The 23,616-nt window shown below is 35.1% G+C and overlaps 1 protein-coding gene across 3 annotated transcripts in view; it reads right to left on the bottom strand.

The window, feature by feature from the left end:
* Positions 1–5,079: 5,079 nt before the first annotated feature.
* The window catches only part of LOC120533551 (U2 snRNP-associated SURP domain containing), an 88,202-nt gene continuing 69,665 nt past the window's right edge, over positions 5,080–23,616 (bottom strand). For 2 of the 3 annotated variants that reach the window (XM_039760486.1, XM_039760488.1), the window contains exons 19-26: positions 20,512–20,689; positions 20,173–20,265; positions 19,700–19,763; positions 18,093–18,252; positions 17,700–17,822; positions 16,913–17,028; positions 11,581–11,745; positions 5,080–5,431 (exon numbers count right to left, since the gene is read on the bottom strand). In XM_039760486.1, the coding sequence (XP_039616420.1) occupies positions 5,293–5,431; positions 11,581–11,745; positions 16,913–17,028; positions 17,700–17,822; positions 18,093–18,252; positions 19,700–19,763; positions 20,173–20,265; positions 20,512–20,689 (1,038 nt within the window). In that variant the 3' untranslated portion in view covers positions 5,080–5,292. The remainder of the gene's footprint in view (positions 5,432–11,580; positions 11,746–16,912; positions 17,029–17,699; positions 17,823–18,092; positions 18,253–19,699; positions 19,764–20,172; positions 20,266–20,511; positions 20,690–23,616) is intronic. The other variant, XM_039760497.1, reaches the window with a different exon arrangement.

Here is a 23,616-nt window from a genome sequence, read left to right as displayed (position 1 = left end):
ACACATATATATATATATATATATATATATATATATATATATACACACACATATATATATATAAAAATACATACATATACATACAGACATACATATACATTTATACATATATACACTCACCTAAAGGATTATTAGGAACACTAATACGGTGTTTGACCCCCTTTCGCCTTCAGAACTGCCTTAATTCTACGTGGCATTGATTCAACAAGGTGCTGAAAGCATTCTTTAGAAATGTTGGCCCATATTGATAGGATAGCATCTTGCAGTTGATGGAGATTTGTGGGATGCACATCCAGGGCTCGAAGCTCCCATTCTACCACATCCCAAAGATGCTCTATTGGGTTGAGATCTGGTGACTGTGGGGGCCATTTTAGTACAGTGAACTCATTGTCATGTTCAAGAAATCAATTTGAAATGATTCGAGCTTTGTGACATGGTGCATTATGCTGCTGGAAGTAGCCATCAGAGGATGGGTACATGGTGGTCATGAAGGGATGGACATGGTCAGAAACAATGCTCAGGCAGCCCGTGGCATTTAAACGATGCCCAATTGGCACCAAGGGGCCTAAAATGTGCCAAGAAAACATCCCCTACACCATTACACCACCACCACCAGCCTGCACAGTGGTAACAAGGCATGATAGATCCATGTTCTCATTCTGTTTACGCCAAATTCTGACTCTACCATTTGAATGTCTCAACAGAAATCGAGACTCATCAGACCAAGCAGCATTTTTCCAGTCTTCAACTGTCCAATTTTGGTGAGCTCGTGCAAATTGTAGCCTCTTTTTCCTATTTGTGGTGGAGATGAGTGGTACCCGGTGGGGTCTTCTGCTGTTGTAGCCCATCCGCCTCAAGGTTGTGCGTGTTGTGGCTTCACAAATGCTTTGCTGCATACCTCGGTTGTAACGAATGGTTATTTCAGTCAAAGTTGCTCTTCTATCAGCTTGAATCAGTCGGCCCATTCTCCTCTGACCTCTAGCATCAACAAGGCATTTTCGCCCACAGGACTGCCATATACTGGATGTTTTTCCCTTTTCACACCATTCTTTGTAAACCCTAGAAATGGTTGTGCGTGAAAATCCCAGTAACATTGTGAAATACTCAGACCGGCCCGTCTGGCACCAACAACCATGCCACGCTCAAAATTGCTTAAATCACCTTTCTTTCCCATTCTGACATTCAGTTTGGAGTTCAGGAGATTGTCTTGACCAGGACCACACCCCTAAATACATTGAAGCAACTGCCATGTGATTGGTTGATTAGATAATTGCATTAATGAGAAATTGAACAGGAGTTCCTAATAATCCTTTAGGTGAGTGTGTGTGTATACACACACACACATATATATATATATATATACACACATACATATACATATACACATACATATACATATATATACACACATACATATACATATACACATACATATACATATATATATATACACACACACAGTGGGATGCAAAAGTTTGGGCAACCTTGTTAATAGTCATTATTTTCCTGTATAAATCGTTGGTTGTTACGATAAAAAATGTCAGTTAAATATATCATACACTGTGTGCACAATTATTAGGCAAGTGAGTATTTTGACCATATCATCATTTTTAATGCGTATATTCCAACTCCAAGCTGTATTAACTTGAATGCTTATTGGATTTAAGCACGTCAGGTGATGTGTATTTGTGTAATGAGGGAGGGTGTGGCCTAAGGAGATCAACACCCTATATCAAGGTGTGCAGAATTATTAGGCAGCTAGTTTTCCTCGGGCAAAATGGGCCAAAAAAGAGATTTAACTGACTCTGAAAAGTCAAAAATTGTAAAAAGTCTTTCAGAGGGATGCAGCACTTTTAGAATTGCTAAGATATTGGTGTGTGATCACAGAACCATCAAACATTTTGTTGCAAATAATCAACAGGGTCGCAAGAAACGTGTTGAGAACAAAAGACGCAAATTAGCTGCCAAAGATTTGACAAGAATCAAACGTGAAGCTACCAGGAACCCATTATCCTCCAGCACTTTCATATTCCAGAGCTGCAACCTACCTGGAGTGCCCAGAAGTACAAGGTGTTCAGTGCTCAAAGACATGGCCAAGGTAAGGAGGGCTGAAACCCAACCACCACTGAACAAGAAACATAAGTTGAAACGTCAAAACTGGGCCAAGAAATATCTGAAGACAGATTTTTTTCAAAGGTTTTATGGACCGATGAGATGAGAGTGACTCTTGATGGACCAGATGGATGGACCTGTGGATCAGTAATGAGCACAGAGCTCCACTCCAACGTGGAGGTGGGGTACTGGTATGAGCTGGTATTTTTAAAGATGAGCTAGTTGGACCTTTTGCATTGAAGATGAACTCAAAATCAACTCCCAAACCTACTGCCAGTTTTTGAAGACACTTTCTTCAAACAGTGATACAGGAAAAAGACCATGATTTTTATGCAGGCCAATGCTCCATCACTTGCATCGAAGTTCTCCACTGCGTGGCCAGCCAGTAAAGGCCTTAAAGATGAAGGAATAATGACATGGCCCCTTCCTCATCTGACCTAAACCCTATCGAGAACTTGTGGGCACTTCTTAAGCGCTAGATTTACGGGGAGAAAAACAATACACCTCTCTGAAGAGTGTCTGGGAGGCTGTAGTCACTGCTCCACAAAAAGCTGATCGTCAACAGATCAAGAAACTGACAGACTCCATGAATGGAAAGGCTTATGACTGTTATTGGAAAGAAGGGTGGCTATATTGGTCATTGATTGATTGATTTATTTTTTTTGAAATGTCAGAGATGTTCATTTGTAAATTTTGAGGTGTTTGTTTATTATTCTCACTATAACAGATGAAAATAAACAAGTGAGATGGGAAAATGTTCATTTTTCCTTTAGTTGCATAATAAATCTGCACACTAATAGTTGCCTAATAATTGTGCACACATATGTATTCCCCTGATGATGTTCACACTCACATTTCCGTTGTGAAACATTCAGGTTTCAGGTTTATTAACATTTTGGATTGACTGATAGCACTGTGTTTGTTCCATATTAAAATTAATCCTCAAAAATACAACTTGCCTAATAATTCTGCACTCCCTGTATAGGAGACACACACAGTGATATTTAAGAAGTGAAATGAAGTTTATTGGATTTACAGAAAGTGTGCAATAATTGTTGAAACAAAATCAGGCAGGTGCATACATTTTGGCACCACAAAAAAGAAATGAAATCAATATTTAGTAGATCCGCCTTTTGCAGAAATTACAGCCTCTAAACACTTCCTGTAGGTTCCAATGAGAGTCTGGATTGTGGTTGAAGGTATTGTGGACCATTCCTCTTTACAAAACATCTCTAGTTCATTCAGGTATGAAGGCTTCCGAGCATGGACAGCTCTCTTTAACTCACACCACAGATTTTCAATTATATTCAGGTCTGGAGACTGACATGGCCATTCCAGAATGTTGTACTTGTTCCTCTGCATGAATGCCTTAGTGGATTTTGAGCAGTGTTTCGGGCCGTTGCCTTGTTGAAAGATCCAGCCCCGGCACAGCTTCAGCTTTGTCACTGATTCCTGGACATTGGTCTCCAGAATCTGCTGATACTGAGTGGAATCCATGCGTCCCTCAACTTTGACAAGATTCCCAGTCCCTGCACTGGCCACAGCATGATGGAACCACCACCATATCTTACCGTAGGTAGCAGGTGTTTTTCTTGGAATGCTGTGTTCTTTTTCCTCCATGCATAACGCCCCTTGTTATGCCCAAATAACTCAATTTTAGTTTCATCAGTCCACAGCACCTTAATCCAAAATGAAGCTGGCTTGTCCAAATGTGCTTCAGCATACCTCAAGCGGCTCTGTTTGTGCTGTGGGTGGAGAAAAGGCTTCCTCTGCATCACTCTCGCATACAGCATCTCCTTGTGTAAAGTGCGCCTAATGGTTGAACGATGCACAGTGACTCCATCTTCTGCAAGATGTTGTTGTAGATCTTTGGTGCTGGTCTGTGGGTTGACTCTGACTGTTCTCACCATTCGTTGCTTCTGTCTATCCGAAATCTTTCTTCCACTGTCACTTCGAGCCTTAACTTGAACTAAGCCTGTGGTCTTCCATTTCCTCAATATGTTCCTAACTGTGGAAACAGACAGCTTAAATCTCTGGGACAGCTTTCTGTATCCTTCCCCTAAACCATGATGGTGAACAATCTTTGTCTTCAGGTCATTTGAGAGTTGTTTTGTGAGCCCCATGTTGCTACTCTTTAGAGAAAATTAAAGGAGGAGGGAAACTTACAATTGACCCCCTTAAATACTCTTTCTCATTATAGGATTCACCTGTGTATGTAGGTCAGGGGTCACTGAGCTTACCAAGCCAATTTGAGTTCCAATAATTAGTTCTAAAAGTTTTGGAATCAATAAAATGACAACGGTGCCCAAATGTATGCACCTGCCTGATTTTGTTTGAACAATTATTGCACACTTTCTGTAAATCCAATAAACTTCATTTCACTTCTCAAATATCACTGTGTGTGTCTCCTATATGATATATTTAACTGACATTTTTTATCGTAACAACCAACGATTCATACAGGAAAATGACTATTAACAAGGTTGCCCAAACTTTTGCATCCCACCGTAAATACATTTGGGAGGCTTTTCTTTGGCATATGTTTAAATCTGCCTCAGGTTCCACTGGTGCAAATATAAATGACAGAAGACAGTTTATGTATAACATTACACAAAGAAAATGGTCAAAATGCATTAAACAAGACCTAAGACTTTTAAAAACACTAGTACTTAAGTGCTAATAATTCTGTAACATTATGCTAGAAAATGCCATAAATGGCGTAGGATAGTAAATAGTTGTACCCCCTTTAATTGTAAATGCACAATAAAGGTGACAAAGAAGTATTTTTAAAGATTTTATTTCAAATGACAATGTCAGAGCTACAAAAAAAATTCTGACAATTTTGAAAATATAGCACTACTGTAGGTAGAACAGTTACACAAATTTGATCCCTAACAAATGCAAATTATTCTAAGTGGTGTTGAAAATCAAACACAATGTAATCTTATTTTACAATATAAAACAGTGATGGCTCTACAGATGACATTACACAGCATGAATATACATGCATTCACAAACTGAGGGGGAAAGAATCTGGAATGCTTTATTATGTCTTTACAGTTTGCTCAGGCACATGAAAAATAAGGAAAAAAAAAAAAAAAGAAAACCAAAAAAAAACAAACAAAAAAAAAAAACCCTGCAATTCCCATTTTAACAACCCCGTTAAAATGGGAACTGTTGTCAGTGTTTATTTTTTTTTGATTTTTTGTGAGACCGATGTGGAGACCTAGAGCTGGACCTGGATTTTTTGCCGGACTTTTTAGGTGTTCTTGAACGTGACCTTCGCGACCTCTTCGGTGTCCTAGAAGCTGATGGCGACCTAAATAAGAGTATGAAGAAACAAGTACAAATTTAGTAGCAATACTGACATGCAATTACTTTCTATTCTGGCATGTAAATGTTTTTACTTAGTCAAACTTGCTTTAAAAGACTTGGATCCAATTTATTAAACAGAATGCCTAGCAAAAATATTCAGATCTTGGCCAGTTCTGTAATTTTACCAAATAAACTGTGCAGTGATTTTTTTTTTTATTCCAAAGAACTTAAACTCAAAATTATCACTGCTTTATGTTGTTAACAATCTTAATTTGAAACTAAGGGAAGTATTAGGTTTGCAGGTACACATCAAGACATGTGGACTTAACGAGGGCTCATGCTGAACACATTTTGATTCCTTCCTTACCTTCTAATTTCACAACTCCTTTGTATAAAGTCTGAAGTTCAAATTTTGTACAAACACCTTACACTTTATCATAAGTATGTACCAGCTTTGCACACTGTCTGGGTGTTACCTTTTCCCATTCTTCCAAGCTGATTTGGCTCAGGTTGGCAAGATTTTGCTTGTGTGCCAATTTTTTTAAATAGTGCCACAGACTTTCAATCGGACTCAGATCAGAACTTTGACTGGGCCAATGTAGGACATTCAACATTTTGTCATTGAGCCATACCAGGGTTATTTTGACATTATGTTTGCAATCACTTTCCTGATACAAGAAAAACTCTTGTTGAAAGTTCACATCCTATTGATGGAAATCAACCCCACAGCATAACATTACCACAGCCATACTTCACTTGTACACAGGGTGTTTTGGAGGGGTAGGCCGTGCCATATTTGCACCACACATCTAATTGAAACTTGGACAAAATCTGATCTGATTACAATACCTTTTCACACACTACAACACAAAATGCCCTCATTTTTTTTTTAAGCATTTTCCTTTTTTTCTCAGTAATAGCTTCTTTTGTTCCACCCTCCTATACAGGCCAATGTTGATAGAGTAGTGACATGTTATTAAGAAAGAATTTCACTTAAACTCTGTACAAATGACAAAAAAGATCCCATGGACCTGTGTGTATACCTTTAATCTCAGCTTATCAAGCTCTGTACAACACAAAAAACTCATAAAAATACATGAATTGTACATTTTCACAGTAACCATTATAATGCCATAGATTCACAAAGAATGTTAGAGGGAAAAAAATGTTACTGCCAACTCTAAAATCTTTGACATCAGTTTCTTCTCATATTGTATCGAAAAATGCTAATTCGTATCACTAAACACCTATGCTATATTTTAATGAATGGATACATGAACAAAAAGTATGTTATAAATTGATATTTTATACTTAGTCAAAAGATGTTCATGTTGGAGAGTGTTGAATTACTTCTGACTTAACATTAAAATATTTAAACATTCCATTTCCTGAAATTTTTGTAAAATGCCTTTTGACTAAAATAGTTTAATGTTAACGAAGACAGAATTTTACTGATATAAAGCAGTATGGGTTTCTACACTTCTGTTTTTGACAGTTAAAGAATACACAACCTAGCTGCCATTCATTGAGCCATTAAATTATGGTAAACGTTTTTCCAGTGTTGTCTGTTAGTGATTGTTGACCTCTTGGTTCCTCCTCTTACAAGTATTTTTCTTGTCTGTGCAGAAGGACCTCAGGGAAACCAGCGGTGTCTAAGTGGTTTGATGTTGCTTCCTCATTCTGATAATTGGACGTACAGTGTTCACTGGGACACCTGCACACTTGGATATTGTTTTGCACCATTTTCCTAAATAAGATATTTGGACTATTTTAACTCTAGTTTCTTTGGAATGCTCTTTTGAGATCATTTTCCTTTGGATTCATAACTTTGAAGAAGGACCACTTAAAAGTGGAGGTTTTATTCACAAAGGATGACTATTAATGATCTCCTTGGTGGAAGCCGGTGTAAAGAGATCCCAGAACTCAATACTTAAATTAAACATGTTTAATTTTTGTTAAACTTTTCACTAACATATAAGTGCCACATTAAAATAAATACCACAAAACACCAGTGTACAACTGGTTCAGTAAAACTAAAGATTTGACTATGGGTGTGTATACTTCTTTCACAAGGTACTTACTCTATTGTATTACTCATATTTAGTCTAAAATCAAGCTCAATATAATTCATAACATCTCCATGATCATCCAATTGACAATTCTTTGAAAGAAGGGAATCTAATACAATCAAGAGTAAATCCATACATTATGAATGTTGACTTTGCTTTACAGATACTCTCATTTTAGTTCATTTACAACACAAAAAGGCAAACAGATCCATTTTACTCTCATCTATACCAGTTCACGTGGATAGGTTGATGGCATTGGTGGCATAATGGATAGCGCTGCTGCCTCATGGATCTAGCACATTTGGTTTGAATCCCACATCTATTTGCTGTTGTGTGAAGCTGACATGTTCTCCTCATGTCTATGTGGGTTCTTCTCCAAATACTCTGGTCTTCCTATCATATCCCAAATATCTGGAGGTTTAGTTAACTGGTAATTTTGAAATGTCCAAGTATGAGCATGACTGTGTGTGTAAGTGGGCCCTTTAAAGGGCTTGAACACTGCCCCTTGGATGTTTATGCTTTGCAGCCAGGGAAGGCTCTAATCTCCATTCAGTGAAAATGAAAATGATTAAGTTTGAGATTTTACTTATTTACTAACAGATTACCCAGTGGCTTCGCTCACTGAGTGGAAGGGAAAAATTTGTGGCTCTCATGAGGCAACGGCATAAATGACCCAATTCTATGATAGATTTGCCCCCGCATGTTAAATGTCGGCATAAAGCCAGAATCCTCGGTAACAGCCGTGGTGCCAAACGATGTCATCTGAAAACACGAATTGTATTTCGTAATGTTCTTTAGAAAATGAGTTGAATGTGGATTTGCGCCAGAAATAAGCGACAACAACGGTTCAGGTGGATGGCTTAAAGGTGTTAATTTCACCTTGCCATCTGAACAACATATCCCACGTGATTCAAATTTAACCCTCTGTACTTGGCAGTACTCACACATGGTGTCCATTTCTCCTATTGTAACTTCTGGATGTAGGCAATAATCTTTTTCAATGTTATAATTGAATCCCTTCATATATAGACCCTGACGCCTGTATGACGTGGTAGCCTGTGAATACTGCAGTCATCGAATTCGATTCTGTTCAGCACATTGTTCGGGTGTTTGTGAGGCCCTCAATTGTGATTGTCGTATACGTTGATCAGCGAGCCTTCTCTCTCTATCTGCTTCTGTCTCACTTTCTCTGTGTAACCTGACTGTTGTGGTCATACGTAATTTCCATTTCAAACGCAAGTGAGCGAATGCATTATAATATGTTCTTTGGTCATAAATAATTTCCGTTTCAAACGCGAAAAGAATTTTATATATATATAGTTTTTTTAACACTCTCTAGCACACAATATTAGACTGGACACTTTCCCATTTATCTTAGCAGACCAATTAAATTAAATTAAATTAAATATATAGGGGTAAATATCAAGGTCTTTTTCAGCAAAATTTTGCTGTCTGCAAGAAAAAAAATTTAAAAAGATGTAAACAGATGGTCTACCCTCCATTTCACATTAGCAGGGAGAATCAACACTGTTAAGATGAATATTATTCCCAAGCTTCTTTTTCTCTTTTAAACCATTCCCATATACATTAACAAATCTTTTTTTAAGAAATTGGACTCAATCATACCCTTATTTATTTGGAATTCAAAACATCCATAAATCCAAAGGGTGACTCTACAATGACCTAATGCAGAAGGGTGCATAGCACTTTCAATCCTATTACTGGACGGCAAATATACAGGTCATAAAAACCTACAGTATGTACTTCAACACAAACTGATGAACAAACACAAGTCTGGCCTACAACAGAATTAAAATCTTGCAGTACTTCCTTATTATTCACTGCTCTGTGCTCCAGTAAATACAAACTATCGCTAATAGACTAATAATCCAATTGCCCATCATTCACTCAGAATATGGAACCAAATAGGAAGAACTCTAAGACTGAGAAACTTTAATCTGTTGTACCTTTACATGACTGTTTTTTTCCTACCCTCTCAAACACACACAGTATTTAATGTCTGGCATTAAAGCAATTAGAGACTTGTACATAGATAATGTTTTTGCATCCTACGACCAATTAAGCTTCAAACTTAACTTCCCATCAACACAATTTTTCCACAACTTTCAAGCTAGAAACTTTGCCAAAAGGAACCTGCCCAATTTTTCTCATCTTCTAACAATTTCGATTCCAGAAGAAATACTGAAGACATAGATAGCATTTCTATAATATATAAAGATATTTTAAAGTCCCTTCTTTTTCAAAGATTCCAGGGTACAATGGGGAAAGGATCTTTCACTTAATATTTCAGAAAAGAAGAGGAAGGCAGCCATGCACAGAATACACTCCAAGTCCATATATATGCACAAAGCACTCAAACATTCAACTTAAAATCTTCTACAATTTGCATTTATTTCTATTCAAAATTGTGAAGGTGGCAATCTAGCTTCAGCCTCACTGGGCCACATGTTTTGAGCTAAATGTACATTGTTTTGGACAAAAATCTTTGAATGCCTATCAGATAGCCTTGGTGCCACAAACACTCCTAACCCATTAACAGGTGTGTTTGGTGTACTCCCAGATGGAATTAAAGTGGAGAAGGACAAACAAATCGAAATTGCCTTTACTTCACTACTAGCATGTAGACATACAGTGCCTTGTTCAACTGCAAGAATCACACCCTAACACTTATATGTCAGTGGGTATCGGATATCCTATACAATTTGGAATTGGAAAAAATCAAATTCTCATTCACAGGATCTATCCAAAACCTTTTAACAATAGAATTACTGAAGCCTACGAAAAAACTTGTAATCCCGGCCCACCTTGAATCCCTTTGCACTTCTCCGTCAGCGTCTTTTGTGTTGTAAATGTGTCGATCAGTACAAGCAGCAAACAACCTGCTATACCGACCCTCCACCCTCTGCTGCAGCTCAATTCTCAATGTTTATCTTGGGAGTGAAGTGCCGGGAGTTGTAGAGAGTAAATAATATATCGTCATTTGGAATACATACATTTCATGTGTTGGTGTCTACAATAATAATCTAAACACATCATTAAAACAGGTCAGTTTTACATGTTTTAGCAGTAAATTACAAAATGTAGACATGAAATGAATAATGTGTGAAGCCTGAAGTCCAAATATCAAATAAACACTTTAACAAAAGGTATAACAAAAAAAACAACAACAACAATAATAATAATACAAAAGGTATAATAAAACAAGTGCGCTTTTATTCAAGAATATAACCGAAAGAAAGAAAAAAAGCCAGTTAGGGTAAGCTATTAATACGATAGCTTGTGTGGTGCAGCAGGAAGAACTGCTGACTTGTAATCAAGAGGTCACCGGTTTGATACTGGCTGCCTCTCAAATTTACAGTTTTAAGTAGTGAGCAGCTTTTATTGTTAATATTATACAATAAAAACATACATTTGATTTGCATCTCTAACAGCCGGTGTAAATTTATAATACTTGTAAAAATTAGTGTTTTTTTCAGTTTTATTCTCTCAGTCACATTCACGCTCCCACAACCCTCAGACAAACGTGTTTAGTTATACCAGCTGTTTATTTGAAAACTGTGTCAGATCTTCTGCGTGAATGAGATTGGGGAAACTGTTGACATGGGTGTGAGTGGTGTGCGTGACTGCAAATGATTGTGGATGTGAATTTTTTTTTTTTTTTTTAAATTCAGTTTTATTCTTGAGTGTTCCTGCTCACACTGAATTAGTATGCACCATCTGGTCTATGATGTCAAATCCGCACTGAGTGCTACTGCTAATTCTAGTGTTAAAAATATGGCAGGAACTAATCAATAACATTCTAGAATAAGCTTCTATATCGGAGAAAAGAATACTATTTCTTCCTTACTGCTTTCAAAGATTTGTTTTGTTGGCTGGTTCTCCTCTCTTTATTTTGGGTGGGGGCTGAATTTTGGTTTTAGGTTTGATAATATGGATTGTTATTTGCTTTTAATTAAAATCCATAAAAAAAGAAAAAACAAATTGAGAAAAAAGGCAGACACATCTAAAACTAACCCAAAAAGTCCAAACATTGGTTTAATTTAAAGAAGCTGAATAATTTTACCTTTTTGATTTTTTGCTGGTATCTCTAGGAGAATCTTTATGGGAAGATCTGGATCGAGAATTTTCTTTTACATGTGATCTCTCAGAGCGCTCAGACCGTGGAGATGGGGACTTTCCTCTCCTACCGCTGCGTGCAGGACTTACAGAACCACTGTGCCGACGTTTTCTAAAACATGTACAAACAATTTATGTGCATTTTGATAGGACAATGAAAATGTAAACAAATATTTAAGTGATGCAAGAAGAGACAGAATAGATATAGTCAGAAACTGTACTGAAGATATGTCAGTTTAATATACTAGCATTCAAAAGCAGCAAAAACACTCTCACATAACTTAACAGTTGTATGTTCTGGAACCAAAAATTTCTGACACTTAAAATAAATAAATAAATAAATAAAATAAATAAATATAGAACATATCTTAGTTAATTCCACTTTAAATTCTACTGCACAAACCTTTCGTTTCTTGCTAGGGCGAAATTACAGGATTAATTTATCAGAAGGAAGATTATTTTTGTATTAGTCAAATGATTGTGAAAGAAAAAAAATACCAGATCAACCTTCTCACAGAAATGAACAAAGCTGTACTGAAAATACTTCTCACAAAGCATTAACTTTTGATAATTAAATGAACAAATTATATTTATAAATGCGAAGACTGAACAAAACAGGTGAAGGTAAAGCAACATGCTTTGTTCAACTCTGTACTATGCAGGTCAATTAATGAAAAATGCCAGTCTTTAGCAATGCACTGAAGTCCAGTAGTCATGATTAAAATCTTACAAATGTAGGCAAGTAAAGACGCAGTTTGCTGTCTTCATTGTTAAACCAGTGTTTCCCAACCTTGGTTCTGGGGGTACACTGTGGCTGCAGGTTTTTGTTCCAACCAGCTTGTTTTTAATTGGACTGCTGGGCTAATTAAGTGATGTGTTATTTCCCAAGTTCTATGTTTTGGGAACAATATCAAAATTAGAAAACTAACTTTGGTAAATATATAATATTAAAATGTACCAAGCAGTTATATGGGAATAATGTATTTTTTTCTTTTTAACAGTATTTTAATCTTGATTTTCATTCTACTTTTCTAGGTTTCTAATTGTTTAATTAATCCATTATTTAATGAGTGGGTCTGATGCTAAAGTATTTGCAGCCTTTGATTTTTCAGTGGTGTTTGCCAGCGTGTCTGCTCTGCTCATTTTTAATAGTCATTAAGAAGATACAACGAAGGGGAAAAACTGCACAGAGAAAAGGCAAAATAATTAAATTAACAAGAGTTAAGCATTTAAATCTATAGCAAAAGCACAAATATTTCTAAATGTCTTATAAATGTAAGAAATCATGCTGCTGTGCTTTTCTGAATGTAGAACAAAACAAAATAAAAGCTAATTAAATGAGAGCAGTATTATCAGGTGTTGTCACTGATTAGGAATCTGGTTGGAACAAAAACCTGCAGCCACAGTGTGCCCCCAGGAATGAATTTGGGAAACACTGGTTAAACACTGAGAAGGGGGTAACAATGAAGAAATAAACAGATTGTGATTCTGAAGCAAAACATTTTATACATGAAATGTAAAGACTGGTGCAGCGTCTTACTGTTGTGTACAGGACAGGAAAAAATTAAAGAAAAAACATGCAAACCGAATTTCTGGAGGCACCTGAAGATTTGATATGTACAAATCAGTAATTGGCATTTAAAAATCTATCATATCTCACTTTCCTGAGGGTCTCTTTCTGGCTTGGTTTAGGGGCTATCAGAGATGCTGAAATAAATCTGCAGCTGCTTTCATTAGATTTAAGACAGCATAAGAACCATTCTTGGAGCATAGACACAGCTTAAATACGTGTCTAACAGAAACTATTGACATATGTAGTGTCAAATGGTATTCAGTTACTTTTTTGCCCCAATAAGCCTAATTAACATGGGATTGCTCCATGGGAACAGGTCAGAGCAAGAGAGGGTGAGAAAAGACTCAGTTCTCCATTTCATATCTTTATGTGGAGGAGCTTTCCCTTAGGAAAATGGCTTTGAAAAACTTTTTTTTAAGTTTTAGCTCTACAGACTGTAATCAGTAATATTCTTAATGGGCTATGGAAGACTTCTTATATCAACAAAGACAGTAGGTCCATTCATAGGTACGTTCTAATATATATGTTCTACAACTGGACTAATTTATAGTTGGCAGAAAAAAAAGTTAAAGGAAGAAATTAAATGTATTAGAGGTGTTAGTAACCTCTCTGAGTAAAATATGATTTAAAAAAAAAATGCAATAACCCTGTAGATTTAAAACTATATTGGCTTCCACTACAATATCCATGAAAAGCCAGTCTACTTTCTTTGACAAAGGTGAATTATTTCAGTCTCTATGTGCTATAAAACCAGATCAATACATATTACAGGAACTTATAGTGCACTGAAACAAAATAAAATGATCCATAACCTGTGCTAAAGCCTGATACTCTGAGAAATTTAAACACCACCACTTGGAGTTGATACTGTCGTCCACAGTTATTGGCTAAGGAGAACATGGAAAAAGTAGCTTGTGCAAATTTGAAAGCTTCTGCTGTCTAAATAACATATCTGGAAGGGAAATATCTGAAAATACTTCTTCAGACTAATTCTTTTGCCAATATTTACAGAAAAAAAATCTTCAAATTCTGCCTGACATTTGAATTGACCAGGTGCCAGCTGTATAAATGCATTGACATTTATTTTGCAGCATAACTTTAATAAAAACTATTGTCAGGCCAGTATAATAAACAATTAAACATCAAAACATAAAAATATACATAGCAACTTTTTAAAATGTGAGAGTCAATTGAAAAGCAACTATAACAGCCTGACTGAATTTGAGTCACAGGCTCACTGAACATTTCCCCGATAAAAAGTTTCACAAGATCAGGATGTGTTGGCAAAAACAAATAGGTAAAACATGTAATCAATCTTTATAACAGCTTACAGACAGTAATAAAAATAAAAAATATATTATTGTGTGTTATAGGGTCTCCAACTTAGGGCTACAGTAGCTGCAGGTTTTCATTCCATTCATTTTCTTAATTAGTGGCCAATTTTGATGCTAATCAACTAATCCACCTTCATTTTAATTGAGTTGCTTTTTAAGAATTGCTTGTTTCTTTAATTAGATAAAAATCAAACAATATTAAGAAGAACAGTGAGCCAACTGATGACCATCTAACCAATGTCTATTATATAATACTGAAAAATAAAGAAAGGTGAAGTTCTTAGAAATACCAATCTACTCTGGTCCACATAACATTTTAATAGTGCATGCTGTGGAAAAATGAGAGCATCAACAAGCCATGGCAACAGGTTTAATTAACAAGAATCAGCTTCCAAACAAGAAATGGATTTAAGTGAAATTGGTTGGAGTTTCAGTCATTTTGCATCACATTTCTGTTTGGTTGCAAGTTAAGGGGGAGAAAAAATACAAAAAAAACCAACTGAGTTGTCCAAGTCTCAAAAAGCAAGTCAAATAAAATGAAGGGCAAATTCAAAGAGCAGCAGGAATTGGTCACTGATTAAGAAAGTGACCTATCAAAGTAAAACCTGTAGTCACTGAGGTACTCCAGGATCAGAGTTGAACATCCCTGGTATATTGTGTCCTTACATGTGAAATGGTCAGAATGTCTTTGCAATGAAGAAATATTTGTAAGCGTTATTTTTATTAGTTGCAGAAAAGATCTAACAAACAGGTTTTAAAACTAACAAGAAAACCTGCAGTAGTTTAAAGATTTGAAGACACATTGTACAGTTCTTGACTGTGTAAACGTAGTGCTCTTAAAATGGCAACATTAAAAATTAAAATGTATGTGTTAAAGCAAAAAAAATTACTCAAAATCCAGCAGATGTTATCTTCAACCTCTGCATGCTATAAACCATCTTTCATATAGACCTTTTTTAAACACACTAACACATTTTAATGAATAGTTAGCATACTTCAAGTGAGCCTTTACTGCAAGCGCTGTACATGGGATAAACTTTATAGTTTATCAAAAGTTTACTAATATTAAATAAAAGGAGTACTGCAATAATCAAGTGAAAAATGTTCTCTTTTGAATAACCCAACATCAAAATTTCACCAGCTTCTCAGTAAACACTGTAACTGAAAATGGTAAAGTACTCACACAGTGGCAAACCACACTTCTCAGGCAAGTTACCAGGAAATTCTTATGAAGATGTCAAAGTGTCAGGTGTTATGGGCATTGCATAGTTGAAGCACACTTAATGAGACTTTACAAACCTACTTGGGCAACTGCAAGGTCAAATCAGAGCCTGTTGAACTGAACTTCAACCTTTTGTTTGAAGTTTGTGGATTACAGAATACAAGTAATGAGAGTTTTTTTTAAGGACTTTTTGATATTGTTTACTGTTCTGCAACACAGACCACCATTGATTTCTGCTCAACCTTTTATCCCCCAAATCTTTTTATCTCTGTTCTGCATGAAAACATGAGATTATTTTTTTTTCTCAGCCATCACTACACTGGAATTATTACTTATACATGCTAATAACAAACAAAATGTTGCCACTTTACAGCCCCATGACGTACTCCTTTCAACTCATAAAACAGCATGAAAATCAGCTGGCTTCTCTGTTTTAAAGAATGTTTGGAGACAAAATGACCATTTGCAAAAAACATTGAATACTGTGTCCTTAGTAGCAAAAAAAAAAAGGTAAGATTCAGTTCAACTCTACCAATTCAAAATGTAACATATTCAAATATAATATACACAAAGTTCAATAAGGACTTAATATATCTAGGTTGCATCATGCCAGGACACTTCATTTTAAAATACACATTTCATATCAAGTAGTTTCATCCTTTTAGCAATAAACAGCCAAAATGCTCAACTTAAATGTAGATCTAACATTCTTTTATAAAAAGAAAACTAAGAGCCTAACATTCTCACACTAGAGTTAAGTGTGCCACAAAGCACTATATCACACAATTATCAAAAACTGATGAAACAGTCTAAATTAAAAAATTTAAGAAAATTCTAATAGTTCATACAAGTGTGTCAGTGAGGCATCTTGCTAAATAGTACAGAAAAGAATGCTTTGTTGTTTCACCACTCAATGGGCAAAGCTACAAAAAGCAAGGTTAATGTTTTCAGCTCTGTTATAAACTGATTATAATCAACAGGTCTCATTCTGTCACACGCAGAGGGAAAGTTAAATGGCTGGCCCCAAGTTTACATGGTTTTAGGGTTCAAATCATATAGCCTCATGCAAAACTACAGCCTCTCTACACTTGATATAAAAAAGTTGTGTGGGGCTGTTTATCAATTGTTAAATCTCAGAGTAGCAACTAACCTTTCCTTTCGTGTTGGTGTTTCATCTTTTTCCTTCTTTTCTTTAGAACGAGGCTCTATTTTGTCTTTGTCTTTTTTGTCCCGATCTTTTTCTCTCTCCATTTCCTTTTCTTTTTCCTAAAAAAGAAACATAACTTCACTATGTGACAGTATTTGGTTAGAATATAGTGTTATGAATCTATAGTGCTTTGTAAACCACTTTACTAGCAAAATGCAAAATTAAGCCTGAATGATTTAACTGAAGAAATGATTTTCCTTCATTGCTTTTTAAAAGTAGTGCTAGTGTTTGAACAGTGCAACTTTATATTCACCTGATTTAGTCTATTTAATAACAGTCTCATGAGATTTAATGTACTGTCCATTTTAAAGCACAGTTCAGTTCACATATTTTTACTTTAGAAGCAAAATTAATTAAAAGAATTAAGACTAATTTAATATTTTACACTTATTCATCTTAAACTACTAGCACCATCTTCTGACCACAATTGTAAAAACAAGTCAGAAAAATGAAAACATTACCTTACTTTTAAAATGTGCTCATTAATTCATTCATAGATTTAAGTCAAAAAATAACAACACTTAAAAAAGCATGAAACTGCTGTTTGAAAAAACTGATGATAATGAAATTATTTTAAATCACATGGTTGCTCTCTGGCATGGTGAAAACATATTTGGTAAAGAGGTTAGTATGCTATTCTCTTTGCCTTTTAACCTGTGATACAGTTCAGACAGAAATAAAATGCACTAAAAAAGGATTCAGAAATCACAAAAACAAATGTCTCTGAAACCTGTTCACAAACCCTTTGCAATAACTTGTCACGGTAGTGTTCTATTTGTTCCTGAATACTCTGTCCAGGTTTTTTTGGTCTTTTTCCAGATTCTAATTCATCCTGGAACTTCATAACTTTCAACTAGAAAGAAACATTTTGAAAAATTAGTAATGAATATGAAACACTCTATAAAGCAAACATTTCATGGTCAGCAGCAGCTGAGAATGATATTTAGGTTAATAATCCTGTCCATAACAGTAATTAAAGAAACTGAACATTCTGCACAGAGTATTGTTATATAAAGACATTTTTCAGAGCACAGTAAATTTACATAATTTAGACATTACACAATACTTTCTCATTTATTAATTTACTGATATAAAATTCATGATTTTCCTCAAGTATACATACTTCAATTTCTCGCAGCTTTGCCCGCTTTTCCTCACTCATTTCTGAATACTTGACAGATTTAGATTCAGACAAATCATCTTTTATAGGATTTGAATAAAGCTGTTGCTCTTCTGAATGTGAACTTCTTGTATCCTCTTCATCTTCACTTTCCTCTTCCTCCCTGTTGAGATAATTTTACTTGAACATTACATGATAAACATTCCAATAAAACCAAAGTCTTTTTTTATATGTCAGTGAAGTACCAACATTCCAATTAAATCTTTGTGCATTTGTTTATAGAGTCTTCAACTGCTGCTCTTTCAACATATCACTCTAATCCATGTTGATGTTAAATTCTGTTTCTAGTCTCCTCATTTTATATAGTCTTGCAAGTCCATACTTAATTCTCAAATGAGAATACACATCTAGGGACAACCCATTAAAAAGTCTGTAGTGGACAGTGGCGAAATTCTGCACCACAAAGGCTACACCCACACAGCATCTTCATAAAAATATCCTCCCCCAATTCCTCCAGTTCATGAAGTTTACAGAACCAAGGTTTCAGGAAGAGCCAAAAAGAAACTGAACAAAATAATATGCTGAGAGAAAATAAGATAAAATTGTCTATCAATTCAGGAGGTCAGTTGCACAAGCTAAATGAAGACTAATAACTAATTTGTACATTGCAATGTGCGCTGCAACGGAGGACACACACACACACACACACACACACACACACGTTACTCTGCTCCATGTTCAAGAAGGACTTCTGCCTGCTGTGATATTTTTCTGTCATTCTGAAAATTGCATCATTATATGGTATAACAGCAAATAGTGTTTAGATAAGTATTGTGGGGTGAGAATAAACAACATGTTACAATGCCGCAGGTACTGAAATATGCATCTCCTGTTGCTGCTCCTTATCAGCTCTCTTAACAGCAGTACTTCGACTGCATGCATCCGTTTACTTCAAGTGCATATTTTGCTGTTCATATTTTCATGACTAATTTTTTCAACCCAACATCAACTCCTACAATGTCATTTTAACTGAACAACATATTTACCACTTGTCCATTGATGTCTTCAAATGCCAAAGATTTTTCCCTTGCAACAGGTTAGGTTTATTTTTAACATGTGCAATGTGCTTTCTGCACACACAACACAAATTTATATGTTTAACAGGTTTTTTTTCCAGGACACTGCCAATAGATGGTTAACTGTAATCAAAAGCTTGCTCTCTGTTGGACCAAGTTAACAATAGCACTACTGCTCTTTGCAGTTAAAAATAACTGTCACTACTTTGATGCCACCTTCATGAGACATTGGATTTTTTAAAAATATGACAGTCAGCCAGCTGTCTAATTGTTTCCATCCAGGTTTAAGCAAGATTCTGTCATGGTTGTCTCAAAATGTGTATACTATACCTCTTGCTTCAGACTACATTTTACACGATTAAATAATCAGTGTACAAGTTCTAAATCGCATCATTTCTATTGAATATTACTCTTCAGAGGTGAAGAGCACTGAAAACTCTAAACACAAAAATTACCAGGAAACCAACACCTAGTATAGAACACATAATAATTAAACATTTATAAGAAAAATATGAGAGTAATCTAATAACATACTTTTTCTGCTCTTCTTCAGACTCTTCAGGCTGGTCAAATACTTCCCACTTTGATGTTGTAACAGCTGAAATGGCAAAGGAACAAGACGCCTTAAATACCGCAGGAAATTACTGGTAAGTATGACATAATGCCTGTGGTACTGGGACTTTCAAACAACAAGATTAGCCCAGTTCAATTCCTCTTTGATGCTCTGTGAGAACCTGAGCAAATCCCATAAACCACTTGTATATCGAAAGCATAAAAAAAAAGAACCCTAAATGCAAACAAATGCAGTAGTATGACAAACACTTGCCTTCTTTATCCATTAAAACCGCAAAAAAAAAAAAAAAAAAAACTTTTCAAAATAAACCATTTCTATGCTTTAAGGTGTACATCTATATATACTTTAAACCTCTCCTTAAAATAAAAATACTTATGAAAAAAAATTGAAGAATTGAAAATAAAGAATAATCCTGGGACATGAAAAATCTTACCCTGAGATTCAAGCTCTGATTCATCCACTGCTTCCCACTTAGAAGGGGCCATTTTAAATGCAGGTTCCTTAGTTTGCCCAGGCAACTCCATTACTAAATTAGGTTTTAAAACAACAAGAGTATTTTAATTCTCTCTTTGTTCACACAAAGGTTAGCCAAATAGATTTTTCACTTCCAAAATAATAACATTTTTAAAAATTAGTCAATGTTTTCTTTTTTTTTTATCTGTTGATCCACGTAATGACTTATGTTTCCAAAACATATCATCAGCTGTTTGCTATGTTACTCAAGACATTTCAAAACTTTCAGCAAAAATAAGAAAAATAAATCAGAACTAACAAGGTACACCATCCAGGTCATCATCTATTGATTTTATGGGAATCCCATCTAAATCATCAATGGGTGCTCCGTCAATGGCTGATCCATCTATAGGAACACCGTCGACATCATCAAGAGGTGCACCATCAAGTTCATCTTCAATTGGTGCTCCGTCAATGTCTTCTACAATATCTGGAATCTTAAAGAAAAATAAAATATTTACTTAAAACAGAGGAAACATAAAAAATAGAATAAGCTTGAAACTAAACTTTTATTTAGTATTAACAATAATTCAATATTGAATAACCTGAAGTACTGTTTTATTCTGAATTTAAACTGTGAGTTATAAGTTTTATTTTTTATTTCTTTCTTTATTTTAAACAGTTATTTGGAGGGGTGTATGCATTATACAAGGATGTGGGTTATCTCAGTATTTATAAACACAATTCTCTGCAATGATTGATTCCCAGATTATGCATTAACACTAGAATTACCAAAACCTACGAAAAAACGTAAACCCTTAGCACATCTCTGTCAGCGCTTTTTGTCTTGTAAATGTACAAGTAGCCGACTATTCCACCGAACAACCCTTTCCCCCTCACCCAAAACTGTTTTTTTCATTGTATCTAGGCTTCATGTCAAAACCTTTTTTTTTTTTTTTACACATCGATGATCAGGAAATGTGTCTAATAATGATATTTGCCAATAATTTAAAAAATGTTAGACTAGCTGCCGCCTGCTCTAACGTGCTGACTGTCTGATAAATGTTTATAAATAGTTAGAATCAAAACTATAAAAACTGGTAATTCTGAAAAATCTTGTAACTGACCAAAAAAAAAAAAATAACACACGTTTTCCAAATAAAACAGAAAAGCTATCAAAGCGTTCATTGGAATTTTTGCTGTTTGTAGTGATCCCCCCCAAAACATTATGAAAATAAAAAATATAGGTTTAAATATATCACAGTTTTTGTTTTTTTTTTTCACCTTAAAACTGTGTGGAATTAGGATGCAGGAAGCAACACCATGAAGCAAATGCATATGTGTGAACATTAACAGCTGCCTGTACATGGTTTTTGTGCACAGCAAAAACATAAATGTTAAATTAACACTTAAAGTTAGGGCTGTTCGATATAACGATATATATCGGATGACAATATGAAAACGTCTATCGCTGCACATTACGCTATCGTTTGTTTCGTGGTGTCGCAAAATAAACTGTTTACGGCAATATTTTTTTCATTGTTTTGATGGCCACCACGTGGATGCAGACACACTAGCATGGCTGATGAAGACACCAGGTAGCTCCACACAGAAGGACCTTGTTCCTAAACGAGGGGCTACCTCTGTAGTATGGAGATGGTTTGGATTTGAAGAGTCTGACACGGACCAGAAAACGGTACTGTGCAAATTATGCTGCAAACCGATCGCTACCACAGACTCCAACACGACAAACCTCTTCTACCACCTCCGCAAAAAGCACGTGAGCGAGCATGCAGAGAGTTTACAACTGAGAGGCAGGCCACGTAGGATATTACAGTTGTAAAGGTACTATTTAAACGAGCATGTTAAAAGCTTGGAAGATTAATTGCTACCAAAATAATTTGCTTAAGGCATAATTTTCCCTGCAGCGTTTGCTGTCAGCGTTAATCTTATTAAAATTACATTTACGCCACAACTGCATTAACACGGCAAATCTCCGTTAACGAGTTACCGCGGATCGCCCCGTGCTTGGGGCTGGACGGCATCAACACGTTAGCGCCGTCCAGTCCCACGCACGGGGCAATCAGCTGTAACTAATTAACAGAGATTTGCCACACTACGATGTGCAAATTAACATTTTACTAGAATGTAGCCTAAAAAATATTATATTTAATATTATATATTTAATATATTTTTCTCGTAAGCCTTATTGCTGCTACAGTTTGAAGTACAATGTTTACATTTGGCTTTGACAGTTAATGTTAGACTTGTATTTATTTTGTTTAAAGGGTTTATTGGCCTTATATAGTTTAGTTGTTAGTGCTTTGATCCTTTTATATTTAATATATGTTGTGAGAGTTATTGCTGCTACAGTTCACATTTTGTTTATGTCAGGCATTTTATATAGCAGTATTTTATATTGGGCCTTTAGTAATTTGTTTTTGAAAAGTGTTTTATATTTGATAGAATGTAAACATAAAATGTTAATGTAAGTCAAACATTTGCTCAAATGTTCTAAATAAAAGAACAGAAATGATTACAAGTTGAATACTTCTCATTTTTGATTTTTTTAATTTAAATGAAAAAAAAAGGATTGGTGATTATATAAACTATTCACTGAATACAAAGAAAATGTACTATATCGTGATATGAAATGAAATATCGGGATATAAGATTCTGGTCATATCGCACAGCCCTACTTAAAGTGTAGATATGAAAACAGAAGCCCTTTATACAATCTACTTGTTAATTTAACATTGGAAAAATGAATTTAATTCTGGTGATTCATGTTACTAAATAATGAAAAGTATTTCTTATCTCATACACATTTAATGTAATTCTGCAACTTGCTCTGTTTAGTTGGTCAAAGTTTCTTTCCATTGCAAACCATTACTTAATCTCTTGAATAAAGCATACTATTACTCAAAGCTCCAGCTGCCAACCCCCCTTTTCAGAATTTGAGTCAAGTATCTAAGCTACTCATTTGTGCACTCATTATCAAAAAATAAAGAGCAAAGTACAATTCATAAAAGTGACCCAGTGGTATTTCATGCACACGATAAATTTTTTCACTATACACATTTGCAAAACTCCATTTACAAAACCTTGTTACAAAAAGGCTTCTGCATAAAAATGACATTATGGAAGGCAATTTGTCTTTCCGCAGATTATTTAAGAACGTTACGATGTAGTAAAAATATTTTAGGCACTATGTATATAGTATTCATGCATCCTATATTTTACAAACATACATAAAGTATACTTTGCAGCTATATATATATATATATATATATATATATTTGTAGGTGGAAATCCAAAAAGGAAGAAAATTAATCACATATCTAAAAATAGATTTATTCCTAAGCTTTCAACTCCTATCAGGAATCATTATCAGAAAAATGATTAGACGTACAGGAATCCAAGG

Source organism: Polypterus senegalus, chromosome 1 (genome assembly GCF_016835505.1).
Source record: "Polypterus senegalus isolate Bchr_013 chromosome 1, ASM1683550v1, whole genome shotgun sequence".
Taxonomy (NCBI): domain Eukaryota; kingdom Metazoa; phylum Chordata; class Cladistia; order Polypteriformes; family Polypteridae; genus Polypterus; species Polypterus senegalus.
The sequence above is the reverse complement of the archived record's forward strand: the minus strand, read 5'-3'. Positions and strand labels throughout refer to the sequence as shown.